A 17440-nucleotide genomic window follows, 5' to 3' on the forward strand; every position below is an offset into this window, starting at 1 on the left:
GACCTAAGCATGTCACATGATCAAAACATGGCGGCAGTTATCTAAGCGCTTTTGGTCAACTCCAATTCATGTTCAGGCTGTAATCGCCGTAATCTTTATGTGTCTGCATTGTCACAGGTCTCAAATACGACTATTAGATACATTTGCATAAAGGTCAGCCCATGTGCAAAATTATTGCTTATTTTTGTTGACTGTTGTTTATCTACTTTGCACAGTTCTAGGCTACACCCAAGCCTTCAACATAAACAAAGGGACACCACCAACGACATTCACTTAGAAATTTTCACTTAGAGATTGTTCTTTACTCAAAATCAGTTGTACTTGAATTTTGTTCAAATGGTCTTTGATTAAATTGTTTTATTAAGTCGTTGATTCTCAAATATATTAATCTGTTCACTTGATCAAACTAACAATGTTAGTAACATCCCTTCAGCTGCAACATGTTACAGAACTTAACCTAAATTCTTGGATAACCTTGATTCGTGGATCGCGGAAATAATCATGCTAGCTCGAAAATTAAGTCTCAACTGACATCACGAAGCTGTACTTTTGATGAACATACAATGCTACGCCTCAACTGACAAAAAAGTTCCGAATCTGTGCATTACATGCAAGTACACTAAATATAATTGTCCAGCATTGAGATAAATAGCCCCAGATCACTAATACCACCATTACCAAATTTTATTTTTACAAAATGTCAAGTAAAAAGATACCGTTAGCTCCAACATTCTCACTTCTCGTTGTCTGCTTTCCTTAGTGTCAATGCTTACTGCAGTTGGATGTCATACATAGCAGTATAAAGTAAAAGAATACGTAATCCATGAAACAAGGTGACGTCACATTTTGTGGGCACACGAATAGGTGATGATTGCAAATGGCTTCCGTAAACAAACGTTTCATTCACGAGTGGAATATTCGACATTTTCAATTTGCTGAATCACTGAATAAAGTAATCAGCGCGTATACAAAATGAAATCATGCATTTAAAATATGAATTTCGCCGCACTTCCCTTATATCCACGAATCAAGGTTACGCGAGTGTATATTTGGGATTACGCTTTCTTTGTAACATATGTTGCATTTGACCACTTTCTAATATGGCATTGTGTATTTCATCCCTTCAGCTAAATCACACATCATCATTTGCTTGTTAACAGTGATAGGATCTACACCGAAACGTCGGTACTACTACTGCAAAAACAAAGTTGTCTATCCATAAAAGTGCTCCACTTCATCATACCAGCTTCTAAATGCCACTTAAGGAAGTTAAATCACACTACTCTGCTACTACAATCAGGGATAATCTACAGCAGTATTCTGTTCTCCCCTGCTACAATACATGTCTTGGCATGTGAATGTAGCAGTGTGTGTTGTCCCACAGATGACAGCCTATTTTGTCAGTTGTAACTGTGAGTAGGTTACTGTTGCTGAAGGGGTCGCTGTCAGTACAGGCACTACATTTGTGTACCCCAGGTATGTTTCCTTATGCAGAAATGTACCCTAAACAAAGTCAAAATACTGAAACTACATATCTGTAGTACCTTTACCAACAACAACCCCTTCATGGTTACTATTGCTCACTCACTCATTTATAATGACGGGCATGTTGGAAAAAGTGTACCACTGTTTCTGCTATAGGATTAACAAATCAACAAATCATAACATGTTACAAACTAGAGCCAAAGGGCTTTGTAGTTTACTCAAAGCTTTCTTCAAGATTACCTATTGAATCGCACACATGCACGCACGTACATACGCACGCACACATATACAATATATATGTTGAAATGGAAAGGTAGCATAAAAGAAAGAAATTGACTGAGCAAAAGAAATGCAGATGTAACCCACCTTCTAACTGTATATGTGTGTTTTATCCAGTTAGAAGGAAGACCTCCAGAGGAACAATCACTAAAGATGGTATCAATTCCTAAGACCACACTTTCTGGTGGTCTGGAGATAGCAAAGATTCTGAATGGAATGTGGCAAGTGTCTGGTGCCCATGGCAACATAGATCCCAGTAAAGCAGGTACCCATTACAATTTTCCCCTTATTTGTCCTTTGTTATGTTTATCATGTTTTGTGCCATTCAGGTCAATATAAACAAGTTTATTTGTCTTTCTTCAGTTGCATGGTTACAAGTTAATATGCAGATATGAAGTTTTAGGAAAGTAGTATGAACAATAATAGTAATAAATTGTACTGTCCACTCTTTTATTTTGAAAGAAATGAGGTTTTGAAAATAGCATACATCTTTTAAAGGATTGTGTGATTATACCTGTTGCCTCAAGAGTGAGTTGGTTTCTTTACTTTCCGCAACAATACCAACTGGGCACCATGCTCTTTCTTTCTGTTAGCCATGTGCTAAAGCTGTTAAAGGGCCACTGATCCAGAGCGATTATTGTTTCCAGCCAACAGTCTAATTTCAAACCTAGCTGCAAACTGGTCAGCCTCTGCTCCCTCGACCATGACGAACACGGGACTGGGCTACTGTCCACCCTGGCAGAATTTCTTCAACCTAATCAGTGGGACATTAGGAAGGGTGGATGCCCATCAGATGCCATTATTTGAAAATATCCCAGTAGTTCTTGTCTGATTGTAATAAAGTATCCCATCAGTGTAGGCTTTTTCACATTTTCAAATGTTTGGATGGTATAGTGACTGATCCAATTTGATCCTATTTCTGTGTTTTTTACCTCAATATTTAATCACGTAAAAATATGATGTCTATTATGTATGTTATGATATCAAAAACACACATTTGATATATTTGAATCCATAAATTAAACAACCCCACTTTGCCATTGCAAAATAAATCTGAAATTTTACTTAGGTACATAGGTATATACAGTTTGTAACTAAACACACTGCAAATGCTTATATATATTTCTTATGTAACAATGAAGTTCAGTTGGTATCCTCAAAACAGTGTCTGCCTATAAGTTTTTTTCAGGCAATCAAACTTGCATGCAATACAGCGATTACTACTCTCTTGCTGTAACCCTTGTTTGGTGGTAAACCTACACATGTTATTTGTCATCATTCACTTGATGGTCAGTTAATGAATTTATAACAGGTATAATTAGTGATAACACCACTCAGATTACCCGACAAAGGTTCCCATTTGGCATTTCTTGTGTCTGGAGTAAATACTCATCATTATAAATTGAGGTCTGATGTGGCAAATGTATTACATCTTATGTAATATGTGCATGGAAGTGCAGAAAGAGGAATTATCAGCTGAGTTACAAAAACAAACATTGATCAAAGGATTAACCGATAACACGCTGATTGATTAATTGCTTTTATCCTGCACAGCGGATTTGTCAAAAGGTAGTGTTTATGTATGTAGATTTACTAATCTATACTGAATACACCCTGTCGTAAGTCTCTTTGTAAAAACAATGTCCTTCCTTCAAAGGATGAACTGCCAATACATTGATTGATTGCTCATTATTGGCTAACTAAATTACTTTCTAAAGAATGACGGACATCATACAATTAGTTGCCAGGTGAAATATGATACACGTTGGCAATCTATAAAATGTCTAGATATTACAATCATGTTATAAATTCACTAAGTATGAGCAGATCGTGTGCATTTTATTAAGTTTCAAAATGCATACAAATATGATAATAAACTAATTAGGATTAAAAGACAAAATATAAAGACGTACATTGACTTCGTTATTTCAGTCCTAACATTTTTTACCACTGGCAGATGGTTAAACTGAAAATGTTTTCATTTGTTATCAAAATAATGCCATTTAATACAACATTCAGATTGACTAGTAGTGAACCCAAGCTCACTACTCTCCCCAAGACTCCCCATGTACTTAGTTAGCCTTACTTTCAAAACAATGCTATTGTATCAGGCTTCTCACCAAATTCAAGGGAAGAGGTCAAAATGGCCACACTACAAAAATGGCCACACAAAAAAGTCAAAATGGCCACAACCCCTAGTCAACATTATGCTTCTTAATATATAAATTAATATTCAACAGTTATATATTTGGCAAGTGTGGACATAAATGGATATATCTTGAGAGGATTTTCGACTATCAGAAGTATTATTATATTAACAAATATAAATATAACAAATACAAAAGTGCATGTACATGAAGAAAAAACCTACATTTATCTGTCTTGTTATTTGTTGAAAATATGATTTGTTGATGTGTAATAAACATCAAGTTTTGTCTGATATAACTTCTTTTGTCATTTTTACACCTTGATATCACATAATGCAACATGGGAAAATGTTATGAGTATTAAAAAAATATAAAAAATAATGTGTGGCTGTTTTGACTTTTTCTATGGCCATTTTGACTTTTGATGTGGCCATTTTGACTAGGGATTTGTGGCCATTTTGACTTTTTTTGTGGCCATTTTGACTTGGATGTTTTATGGCCATTTTGATGTGTGGCCTTTTTGACTACGACCCTATTCAAACTATTTCTTAATCAAATTGGGGCGGTGGGGTAGCCTAGTGGTTAAAGCGTTGTCTCGTCACGCCGCGAAGACCCGGGTTCGATTCCCCACATGGGCACAATGTGTTAAGCCCATTTCTGGTGTCCCCGCCGTGATATTGCTGGAATATTGCTAAAAGCGGCGTAAAACCAAACTCAGTCAGTCTTAATCAAATTCTACATCCATTTACGTTAACATATTTATAAAGTCAACATTACTATGAAATCAAAATTTTACATCAAAATCAGCATTTTTATCAAAGTGAATATTTTTGTGTAAGAAACCAAATTATTCATCCAAGTCTACATAATTTTACAACAAAATCAACATAAGATTATTGAGTAAAAAAGATTTCATCTTTGTTGATCAGTCTATACTTATACTATCAATTGCTCTTGAGGGTGGTGCAGCAGAGGTAACGAACCAGTCTTTAATTCTGGGATATCATCTGGGTACTCACTAGAGAAAAACATTAACAAAAGCAACAACCAGTCCACGGAAATTGCTCTGGATCAGTGGCCCTTTAAGTGAACCCCTGTTATAAAATGTTAATGGGATGACCATTTTAAAACTCTTGGAATAAAAATGAGATTATTTTTAAAACAAATAATTTGTTGCAAAACAAACAGGGAAATATCAACAATTTGTCTTCATGTTTTAACAAAAACAAATATTGTCTTGGAAAAGATGTGTGCTTTTTGCAAATTGTTTGGGTCCTTTCAGTGTCCAATTGTGTGTTTTAATGTCTTCAACAAAAATCGAATGTGAATCAATTCACAAAGACTTACAAGTACATGTATTGATTTCAGTTGAGGAAATGCTCAAGTACTATGATGCAGGCCTCACAACCTTTGACCTAGCAGATATATATGGCCCAGCAGAAGAGATATATGGTGCCTTTGTACAGAAGGTAAATTAGTTGACAAACAAATTGAATTTTCAATCACTCATTCACAAAGAATCTCATACATTGATTTATCATGACATGTTCTGCAGCAGATGTCACTACAAATCTACGTGTTGGAATATAATATTTCCAAATGCGTGCTATTTTAGGTATAACTAATGTTATGGTTTTGTATAGATGACAAGGGGCGAAGTAGCCTAGTGGTTAAAGTGTTTACTCACCATGAGAAAGACCCAGGTTCAATTCCCCACTTGCGTACAATGCATGAAGCCAATTTTTGGTGTCCCTTGCCGTGATGTTGCCAGAATATCGAAAATGGCATAAATCCATACTTGCTCACTATTAGAGGTGACTTTGATTTCACTGATAAAGGGCCAATGTAACCTTTTCCAAACCGTGAGTACTTTCCATATGTTCCAGCTTGCCAGCCAGCGAGGTGGTGAAGCTGTTTCCAAGATACAGGGCCTGACAAAGTTTGTGCCCCGACCAGGACCAATGTCACGACAGGTAACCATGGTTTACTTGAATATGTTTTACCTTAAACTATTTGGTTCAGACCAACATGGAAAAGGTGTTGTTAGAACAATAATATACCAGTATTTATGTAGGGAGATGTGTGTGTGGGAAGGGGGAGCAACTGTTTCATACTTAGTCGTGCACACCCTGACTTTGTTTACTAGTATTTATATTTTCTTACTTTGAAAATTTGTAACTCTTTGTTGCCAATATGTAACCAGCCCTAACATGGAGTCGTGTTCTCCATGTCTTTGTATACCTATCTGAAATGAATAAAAATATTTTTTATTAACAAAACTGTTTTATACTTTGGTGAAATGAAAATGAAAATGCCCCTTATGCATGATTTTTTGCAATGCTAATTGTAAGAAATAGGGTTTTAAATGTTTTCTTCTACCAAAATGACAAGCAATTAATGTGAGGTATCTTTTTTTCCTCAACATTTGTTACCACTTGCTTTACGGTTTAGTCTGGCTTAGATATATATGCAACCAAGCTTTAAAACAGGTTTAACCTTGGAGCCATGAATCAATATCAGTGAAACCTGTTATTTATATAGGAAATGTTTTGGAAGTATCCTTGAAATTCCTTGACACTGACAAATACCCTAATACAGTCAAGATGTGGCATTTATCTTATATGTACATAAATCAGTAACATCAGAGTTGCTTCGAATCAATGTTTTCATTTTTCTGTTACTGCTAAGTGCTTCTGTTTATATATGGAATAGATTTAAAAGCGCAGGCGGATCCAGAGGGGGGGGGTTGCAGGGGTGCGCACCCCCCTTTTGTGCTGCAAGTTTGTTAAATGACCATTGAAACTTGAAAATGAAGTGTGCACCCTCGTAAAAAGCAGTATCCTACTCTGAAAGTATGTACAATCTATTTCATGAACATTTCAAATTGTGTAAGTTTCAAGTTTAAGTTGTTGTTTTTAAATTGGGATGTTGATTTAAAGGAACTTGAAATTATGTGTTTTGAGGAACCGTATCACATGTGAAGATCCAGATTAGAATTGGTCTTCCGCATCCTGTGCTGTTTGTAAGAGGCGACTAACGTGATCAGGTGGTCAGACTCACAGAGCTGGTTGAGTTGGCTCATATTGTCAATCACTGGATTGTCTGGCCCAGTTTGATTGTTTTCTCACTGCAGTCACATAGCTGGAATATTGCTGACAGAGTTGTCTCCCTTCAGTTGCATACTGTCTGATTGTCTTTGAGTTTGCAGACTTGAATTTGGGCTGGCATGTTTAAGAGGTTATGTCTACCATGAACCAAGAACTCATTTGTTCTGCTGTTTCAGCTATATTTATCTCCAACAGTCCAAGGACCCTTTCTTGATTCTGTTTTCATGTCTATAGTATATATCAGCCAGCCATAGGAATTTCATTGGTTGGTTTGTTGTTTAACGCCACACTCAGCAATATTATGGTCATATGTGACGGTCATCTGTAAATAATCGAATCTTGTCCAGACAATCCAGTGATCAACAGCATGAGCATCGATCTATGCAATTGGGTTATGATGACATGTGTCAGCCAAGTTAGAGAGCCTGACCATACATTGAGAAGGATTTGTAAGTCCATTGCGTCATAATATCTATGACAGCTTGTAACGCCAAAAGAACAGCATAACGGTATATGCTGCCGGAATCTTAGCACTTCATTCTTTATAGTGGTAAGACCCCATCAGTGATAATGTATACCTTGATGCCATTGTATTTTACATTCTAAGCCCCTATGATAATATTGTCATCTGTGAGGTGATGTTGGCAGGTGGTCGAAGGGGCCATTGTTCAGTCAGTGCAACGGATGAAGGTTTCCCACCTGGACTGTGTCCAGTTTCACTGGTGGGACTACTCGGACAAGAGGTACCTGGATGCACTGAAACACTTGCAGGATCTCCGGATGGAGGGAAAGATAGGTACTGTATATTTAACCAACATCAAGTTGTCTCTGCACATACCATTGTCGATCCCCACCCTGAACCATGACAAATGGATGATATGTAGCAGGGTCACGACCATTAAAGGCACAATGTCACACATTTTCTACAATATTTTGGCCTGTATTAAATATATTGGGGCATATGCACTCACGTTAGCTTCCTGTTGATGCAATAAAAGACTTATTATCCCTCATATCGATAATTGAAACTTCGAGCAGCTTCCAAACTGAGAACACTTGCCATATATGGAATGTAAACAACTGCTCCGAAAACTGTTGCACGTGGTGTTGTCAGTGTTTGCCGAATTGGTTTTTATCACAAGTTGTGCATAGGATATTCGTAAAGAGCGCTCTAAGGGACGTAACTCTATGGGGTTCGCTTGAAATAATGTTCGGCCGGTAGAAGGCGCGAGTCGATTTAATGCAATGTTGCATAAATTCATTCAACTTTATAATTTAATATTGTAATCTAAATACATTTCTGCAGCTGAAATATCTAAAGATTTTGATAACAGTAAGCTATAGTAGTAATGATCTCAAACGGACCACTAGTTTTAGTTTGTCATCACCATTCGTTATATGTATTTCAACTGAAACATACAGCAAGTGGACAGGATAATAAGCAGTTCATTAGTCAGTTAGTTTTAAGTGTGGCCGCTATAAACATACTGTTATCATAGCCCATTAATTTTCGCTTTTAGTGCAAAAAAGATTGTGGCCAATAATCATATCAAGCAAAATATTCATGACAAATGCTCAAGTAGGGACAAGATGCAATTTATAAACAACAAACACTTTATGATTTCTATGTTTAATTATCGTAAGTACTTATAGTATACACTCTTCCTGAATTCGCCCAGTTGATCTCGTGATATGGGACAGGTGTGTTGTCATGTTGACACAAGTATAATACCACCTCTCTGTGATTGTTTTAGTAACACAATTCAATTGTGGCGGCTAGCTTTGATCATTGCATGTCTATCGGTTGTGATACCATCACTCAGGTGTTTGAAATGCTGAAAAACAATTTGCTTAACAGGTCTTATGTGAACTTTCCGGCATGAAATTGCACCCCGTGAAAATATGTACAATAGTTCACGGTGCTGGTGTACCCAGCTGCAGGTATATGTGAGATTTTCTTCACTGTTGAGGTGTTTATAGGCATCCAGTTGTGCACACTGACCGACTTCATCCAGGTAAATATAACCTACACACTGAATGTTCTCACAGGTGAGGTGGCACTGACAAACTTCGACACAACTCGTCTACAAGAGATCATTGACCACGGAGTGACCGTGTCCAGCAACCAGGTCCAGTTTTCCCTCCTTGACATGCGGCCAGCAAGAAAGATGGCACCGGTCTGCGAGGCAAACAATGTCAAAATACTGGCATATGGTGTGTTAGGTGAGACGTAATTGCAGATTGGTTTAAACCTAGGTATCACTCATGGAATGACTTCCACTTTGTTTACATTCATAGAGGCATGGAGGTCTGTACACAGGTTTTTATCCGTCCCAAAACACAAAGACATATTGAAGTCAGTTCTTAAAAACAGACAACAAAAGTTGTGTCCGAGCTGATATGTATACTTAGGGATTGTTCATAATTTATGGCTAGGGGAGTGATGATGATTTTATGGGGGGGTCAACCATTTTCGGAGGTAGGGGGGATCATCAATTTTGTACACATCCACTAAGGGGTTTGTTAGATACCAAACCATTCATTCATTTCATAAATATGGTACTACACAGGACATCATTTAGTATTCTCTATCCAACATGTGGACAATGTTTCTTACTATCCCAAAGATAGACAGTTATATATAGTGCTGTTTTCAGCTTTCATCAGCTCTGTTCTGGTGATGTATGGACAGTATATCATTTCCTCTTAATTCATTCTTTATTGTCAGAGATCTTGCTATTTACTACAAAATGTGCTGGTTTCAGATATTTAGTAGAAAACAACCACATTCAACCACAAAGATTATTACACAGGTATCTGCCTGCTGTGTGTTGTATACAGGGGACATAACTCTTACTACCTTAGACAACATGCTCCCCCATATTAACTGACACCGGCTTTCACTGAAGGTTGAGCAAACATGCGTTTAAAGCGGTTGCTGATCTAAAGCAAGGTGCTGAGTTTGTCTGACGGGATTGCTCAGACTGTTTGAATGAAAACATACAGAGTCACTGAATATGTTGAGGGACTGTTCATAATTTATGGGGGTGATGATGATTTTTATGGAGAAGCATATACAATGTGACTGCCACTGCCCCAGCCCCAGCCCCATCCCCCAACCCCCACCACCACCACCAAAAAGAAGTTAAAAATCCCATAATTTTTCAGCATAATTTTATGATTTTAATGTACAAAATTGATGACCACCCCCCCAAATGGTTCTCTCTCTCTCACACACACACACACACGCACACACACACTCTGTTCTCTGTCTCTCTCGCTCTCTCTCTCACACACTCACACTGACTCTCTCACACACACTCACAAACGCGCATGCACACACAAACACGCACACACACTCTCTGTCTGTGTGTCTCTCTCTCACACACACACTCACATTCACTCACTCTGTCTCACTCACACTCACTCACACACACACACTCACAAAACAACAAACAAGTATCTTTAAGAGTTTGCTTATTTCCAGGTGGTGGTTTGATCAGTGAGAAGTACTTGGGGAAAGCGGAGCCTAAGGGTCGGTCTGTCCTCAACACTGCCTCCCTCAGCAAGTACAAGAACATGATAGGTGAGTTGAGCCTAACACTGTCAGTATAACACTCACACAGGAGGGGCAGCAGGTAGCCTGGTGGTTAAAGCGTTCGCTAGTCACACTGAAAACCCGGGATCGATTCCCCACATACATACGTGTGAAGTTATTTCTGGTGTCCTCTGCCATGATACTGCTGGAATATTGCAAAAAAGCGGCGTAAAACTAAACTCACTACGCAATGTGTCAGCGCTTTGAGCATGCACAGATTGGGATTCCAGAATTAGTGAGTGAGTAAGTTTAGTTTTACACTGCACTCAGCAATATTGTATCTATATCTGTAAATAACCGAGTCTGGATCAAATAATCCAGTGATCAACAGCATGAGCATCGGTCTGCGCAATTGGGAACCAAGGACATGTGTTAACCAAGTCAGCGAGCCTGCCCACCCGATCCCGTTAGTTGCCTCTTACGACAAGCGTGGGTTATTCCGCCATATAGCTGGAATATTGCTGAGTGCGGCGTAAAACTAAACTCACTCACTCACATACATATTCCCTGATGATAACTTAGTATCATTGTCGTAAGAGGCGACTAACGGGATCGGGTGGTCAGGTTCGCTGACTTGGTTGACACATGTCATTGGTTCCCAATTGGAGAAGGGGGTGCACATAAATCATGGAGTCCAATGGTTAGGGGGGAAATGCTCCTCAGGGATAAAATCAAAGCATTAAGGTAGGGTCCAGAGCCAGTAGGTGTACCATTCTTGTCTTTGGTGTTCATTAAGTACTCTACCCATGGAGATCCGGGTTAGAATTGGTCTTCAGTAACCCATGCTTGTCAGATGAGGCGACTAACGGGATCGGGTGACTTGTTTGACACATGTCATCGTATCCCAATTGAGTAGAACAATACTCATGATGTTGATCACTGGATTGTCTGGTCCAGATTCTAGTTTTTACAGACCTCCTTCATATAGCTGGAATATTGCTGAAGGCGGCATTAAACAACATAACCAACCAACGAAGCAAATCATGCAGTACTCTGATACACGAAGCCTTTGGCAATTGTCCGATATTGGAAGAATCAGTCATATATCTTGCTACATGATTTTTAAAAATAACAGAACACATTTGAGTCAATATGGATTAAAAATATTTAAATGACTTTGTTAGTGACAATCGATGATAATAGGCATTGTGTCGTGTATGTTGCTTCCCTCCATGCCCGGGGGCTTTCCATGCTTGTGTCAATTGTCTCATATTAAGGTTATTTATGTTTTCGGACCAAAGGGCACTGAACGTATCTTTGGTTAAATTTATCCTACATTGTTCATCATTCTTGTCTAACCTGTCAAATCTTTCATGAAGGGCTGAATGATATGGCTAATTGTGTCTTGTGTTGAACTGGTGCAGTCATGCAGTCTGGTACATTTCCTTTCCATCAGGAAATGTTGCTGTAAAAGTTTTAGTGATGTTTATCTTGTCAATAATTAGACCAAACCCTGAAACTCCAAAGTGGTGAATGAGTTTGGCTTTATTTACTGCTTTGAATGAATTAGAGGAATATGAGTGAGGATAGTTTTATGCCGCTCAATATGGTGAGTGGCGGTGAGCCCTTAACTCTGAAAAGCTGCAGGTCCTAAGGACCCAGGGCCTAGATTTTCGAAGTTCTCTTAGCGCTAAGATAGTCATAAGTGCCATACATTAACATTAACTTACAACTATCTTAGCTCTAAGAGAGCTTCGAAAATCTAGGCCCTGAACTATTAAAAGTGTTGGTTCCTGATCAGAATGTGTAGGCCCTATATTTTAATATGGAAATAATACTCTTAGTTATTGGGGATGAAAGAAGAAAGCAAAAGCTGTGGGTCTGCGTGGTTTTCAGTCGGCTTTGGGCCTAAGGGCCAACATTAATTTCGAACACTGGCGGTGAGGTAGCCTATTGGTTAAAGCAGGTTCAATTCCCCACATGGGTACAATGTGTGAAGCCCATTTCTGGTGTCCCCTGCTGTGATATTGCTGGAATATTGCTAAAAGCGGTGTAAAACTAAACTCGCCCACTCCAAGTATGATGAAGTGCTTGTATTGAATGGCTTCACCGGTTTGTAAGGTTTAATGCTATCCCATAGTCATTATATCCCAGCAACAGTCTTCATGAAAACTGGTTTGGGATATGTAATTTAGTCTATATTGAGTTAGTGAGTTCCAGCAATATCACGTTGGGGGACACCAAAAATGGGCTTCAATTAAGTCTATAAATCATATAAGGTCTTTCACACATTTTCAAGTAAATTGAATGCTTAAACACAATAGTTCAAATGCCTGTCAGACTAACCATTTGATATGAGCTGTTTTCTCCGACTGTAAGCTTGTTCAACAATTTGTTTCCTGATTTGTTTTGCCAGTTTTAGTTTTGTGCATTTAAGGGTGTGAACTTATTTGTTAATTAAATAGAAATTATTCTTACCTGTGTAGAAATTGTTCTTATCTGCTATTGGTTTTATACCACTACAAAATCTGAATCTGGATTGGTGGCAACAGTGTCATCTGTTAGGAACTATTGTTTAATATTTGGATAAATGTTTACAACATATTTATCCAACTATAATCTTGGAGTATATGTGATAGTTGGAGTGATGCTTTTGGAGTTTATAAATATATGAATATTGTACATTGATATACTTTCTACAGTCTTATAGTTGCAATTTTTCACATTGGAAGGAAATTTTTAGGAAATAGATATATATGTAATATTTGTCTGGAATGATAGTCAAAGAGGTTGTTCATGTCTTTTGTCCCCAGCAGAGGTACAGATAAGCTGCGTATCTGCGTAAATTACGCTAATATTTATGTGAAAACTCAATTCCTATTTAGTCTATTGCATACAAGTACGCTTGATTTTTTGTAAACACTCAGTAAATTTGATCTTGCATGCCTACAGACAAAAGTGTCAAATATCAGCTTGCGTACCGGTGGATAGATAAAGAAACAAAAGGTACATTGAGAGGCTCTATTTCAGCACATGAACTTGGCATCTTGCAGTCTTTCTTATCGCTTCTCATATTACAGATCAAATATAGATAACAAACACGTAAACGAACATTTAAACTTTATTATATTTTTACAATTAATGGAAAATGGCAAAATACCCAATTGAGTTTAGGTGAGATGGGTACAATTTATTTGGTTACTCAAAGGAAAATTAGGATACCCAATTTAGATGAACACAAGCGAATACACAACTCATTGACCCAAACAGTTATCTGTAGCTCTGTACATGGTGTTCCCTCCAGTGAAAGAACTGACTGGACACAGTTTACCAGGGCAGGCAATACATCAAATGGACTGACTGGAATTCATCTGAGTTTTAACACTGTTAACTATTCTATACATCTGATTCATACACAGTTCTGTAAGCTTTCTCTGAAGATTTCATGCATTTTATTATAAAGGTTTCAATTTCTTTTTTAAAAACACTTTATTTTGTATTACGCTTCACTCAGCAATATTTCAATTATATAACAGCAGTCAGTAAATATGATCTGGGCGAACAATCCTGTCATTTGCACTGGGGAATCTTTACTTTTTACTTCTGCTGCGTCACAAATGGTCCTGACCGCCTCCGTGGTGTAGTGGTTAAAGCGGAAGGTCGCGGGTTCGATCCCCGACCGCGTCATACCAAAAGACGTTAAAATATGGTACTTGTTGGTCCCTGCCTGGCGCTCGGCATTAATGGGTACAACAAGGACTGGTCGGCTCGGAGTCAGTATAATGTGTCTGAGTGGGGTATTCATGCTTCACTGCGGCATGGTATCTCAGTGGGCTAGCACTATAAAACCAGCTTCAGTCTGGGCTAGTACAAGCAGCCGCACATAGACATACACACGCATGCACGTCGTCATATGAGCGAAATATTCTCCAGCACGACGTTAAACCCAATTTCACCTCACCTCACCACACATGGTCCTCTGAGCAGGTATAGATTAACCCCTGATTTCCCGAGACAAACATGGTTTGCTGGAGACCCATTTTTGCCCAGAATTTCTTGTGGGCACACGTTAGATTGGTGGTCTAGAGTGCTAGGCTACTGATGGTTTAGAGGTAATGAATGACAGGCTACTGATGGTTTAGAGGTGATGACACTGTTCCAGGCTACTGATGGTCTAGAGGTGATGAGTGTCAGGTTACTGATGGTTTAGAGGTGATGAGTGTCAGGTTACTGATGGTTTAGAGGTGATGAGTGCTGGTCTACTGATGGTCTATAGGTGATGATTGACAGGCTACTGATGGTTTAGAGGTGATGACCATCGGGCTACTGATGGCCTAGAGGTGATGAGTGCCAGGCTACTGATGGTGTACAGGTGATAAGTGACAGGCTACTGATGGTCTATAGGTGATGAGTGCTAGGCTACTGATGGTTTAGAGGTGATGAGTGCCAGGCTACTGATGGTCTAGAGGTGATGATTGCCGGGCTACTGATAGTTTAGAGAATGACACTGTTCCAGGCTACTGATGGTTTAGAGGTGATGAGTGCCAGGCTACTGATGACTTAGAGGTGATGAGTGACAGGCTACTGATGGTTTAAAGGTAATGAGTGACAGGCTACTGGTGGTCTACAGATGATGAGTGCTAGGCTACTGATGGTCTACAGGTGATGATTGCAAGGTTACTTGATGGCTTAGAGATGACACTGTTCCAGGCTACTGATGGTTTAGAGGTGATGAGTGCCAGGTTACTGATGGCTTAGACGTGATGAGTGACAGGCTACTGATGGTCTACAGATGATGAGTGTCAGGTTACTGATGGTCTAGAGGTGATGATTGACTGGGCTACTGATGGTCTAGAGGTGATGAGTTTCAGGTTACTGATGGTCTACAGGTGATAATTGACAGGTTACTGATGGTCTAGAGGTGATGAGTGTCAGGCTACTGATGGTCTATAGGTGATGAGTGACATGCTACTGATGGCTAGAGGTGATGATTGCCAGGCTACTGATGGTTTAGAGATAATGAGTGACATGCTACTGATGGTTTAGAAGTAATGAGCTGCCAGGTTACTGATGGTCTAGAGATGATGAGTGTCAGGTTACTGATGGCTCTAGAGGTGATGAGTGCTCGGGCTACTGATGGTCTACAGGTGATGAGTGTCAGGCTAGTGATGGTCTAGGAGGTGATGATTGTCGTACTATTGATGGCTTAGAGATGATGAGTGTCAGGCTACTGATGGCCTTAGAGTTGATGTGTGTCAGGCTACTGATGGTCTACAGGTGAGTGAGTGTGAGTTTAGTTTTATGCCGCTCAGCAATATTCCAGGCTACTATGGCAGTCTGTAAATGATCGAGTGTCAGGCTACTGATGGTCTACAGGTGATAATTGACAGGCTACTGATGGTTAGAGGTGATGATTGTCAGGCTACTGATGGTCTACAGGTGATGAGAGTCAGGCTACTGATGGTCTACAGGTGATGAGCATGGGGTTACTGATGGCTTAGAGGTGATGAGTGTCAGGCTACTGATGGCCTAGAGGTGATGAGTGACAGGCTACTGATGGTCGAGAGGTGATGAGTGACAGGCTACTGATGGTTTAGAGGTGATGAGTGCCAGGCTACTGATGACCTAGAGTTGATGAGAGCAAGGGTGCTGTATTGGACAGGTGGCTCAATCATATAATACACTGACTGCAGTTTGCTGTGGAGAGTTGCATCCCCTGGGCGTGCCAGGAACCTATGATGATGGGTCCTAATCCTGGTTCACCTTGATTTTGTTATCGTCACTAGCATGCCAGCACACCTGGCTTTCACCAAAGATGTGAACATCCAACTCCCATAACACTTACAGCTTGTCTCCCAGATAAAACAGACATGGCTTGTTTATACTGGAATCCTGTTCAAACCTGTGTAAGGGGCGGTGGGGTAGCCTAGTGGTTAAAGCGTTGGCTCGTCACGCCGAAAACCCGGGTTCGAATCCCCACACGGGTACAATTTGTGAAGCCCATTTCTGGTGTCCCCGCCGTGATGTTGCTTGAATATTGCTAAAAGCGGCGTAAAACCAAACTCAGTCAGTCAGTCAAACCAGTGTAAAGGCCACCTCACACACTCACTTGTTGAATTTTAGGACAGACTTGATTTTACAACAATAACTGGTCCAACTGAAAAAGAGTCTTTGTATAATTATGTTGTATCTATGATTGTTTCCCTCTTGCACATATACATCTGTAAAGTTAGATTGATGTGTTTTCAGATACCTGGGGTGGATGGCCATTATTTCAAGAGCTGCTGCAGGTGCTAGATGAGATTGCTAAGACTCACAATGTATCAATTCCCAACATTGCCGCCAACTACATCCTCGCACAGCCGGCGGTCGGGGGCGTCATTTTGGGATGCCGACTAGGAGTGCCAGGCTGTGAACATATTGATGACAACCTGCGAGCACTCACTGTGAACCTTACAGACTCAGATAAGCTTGATATTGACTCTGTGTTGAAGAAAGGTCGTGACCTGATGTCTGTTATTGGAGACTGTGGAGACGAGTACAGATGATGTGTACAAAGTTTGGAGAATCTCTTACAGCTGAGATTAATGTGAATTAACGTATTATTATCTTTTTTATTGTTATTAGTTCCCTTCGCATCTTTAAAGGGAACTAATGTCACATGTCATTGATCATGATTGATCTGTTCACTTTAAACATGAGCAAACGATCATAGTTTCAAATCGTTATTATTGGTTTGTATTACAAGGGTGTATGCACATTAAATGAAACACCGAGAACAAGTAGGGTTGGTCTAAGTTAACGCACATCACGTATCGCACGTGCATTTGTTTCAGTGTACCAACTACTGCGCTTACCCCCTTGTAATACAAACCAATAATAGC

General features: G+C 39.4%; 1 protein-coding gene across 2 annotated transcripts; it reads left to right on the top strand.

The window, feature by feature from the left end:
- The first annotated feature begins 2 nt into the window (after window positions 1-2).
- LOC124262298 (perakine reductase-like) lies at window positions 3-17165 on the top strand. Of its 2 annotated transcripts, none has more exons than XM_046696784.1 (8): window positions 3-153; window positions 1882-2029; window positions 5280-5380; window positions 5798-5884; window positions 7667-7814; window positions 9068-9241; window positions 10506-10604; window positions 16806-17165. In XM_046696784.1, the coding sequence occupies exons 2-8, from the start codon at window positions 1918-1920 to the stop codon at window positions 17102-17104; spliced, it is 1020 nt and encodes a 339-aa protein (XP_046552740.1). In that variant the 5' UTR covers window positions 3-153; window positions 1882-1917; the 3' UTR covers window positions 17105-17165. The 2 variants fall into 2 exon arrangements, with proteins under 2 accessions (XP_046552740.1, XP_046552741.1); XM_046696785.1 differs by lacking the exon at window positions 3-153 and adding an exon at window positions 1409-1476.
- The last annotated feature ends 275 nt before the right edge of the window (window positions 17166-17440 follow it).

The sequence above is a fragment of the Haliotis rubra genome, unplaced genomic scaffold (assembly GCF_003918875.1).
Source record: "Haliotis rubra isolate DU_JTF1 unplaced genomic scaffold, ASM391887v1 Scf83, whole genome shotgun sequence".
Classification (NCBI taxonomy): domain Eukaryota; kingdom Metazoa; phylum Mollusca; class Gastropoda; order Lepetellida; family Haliotidae; genus Haliotis; species Haliotis rubra.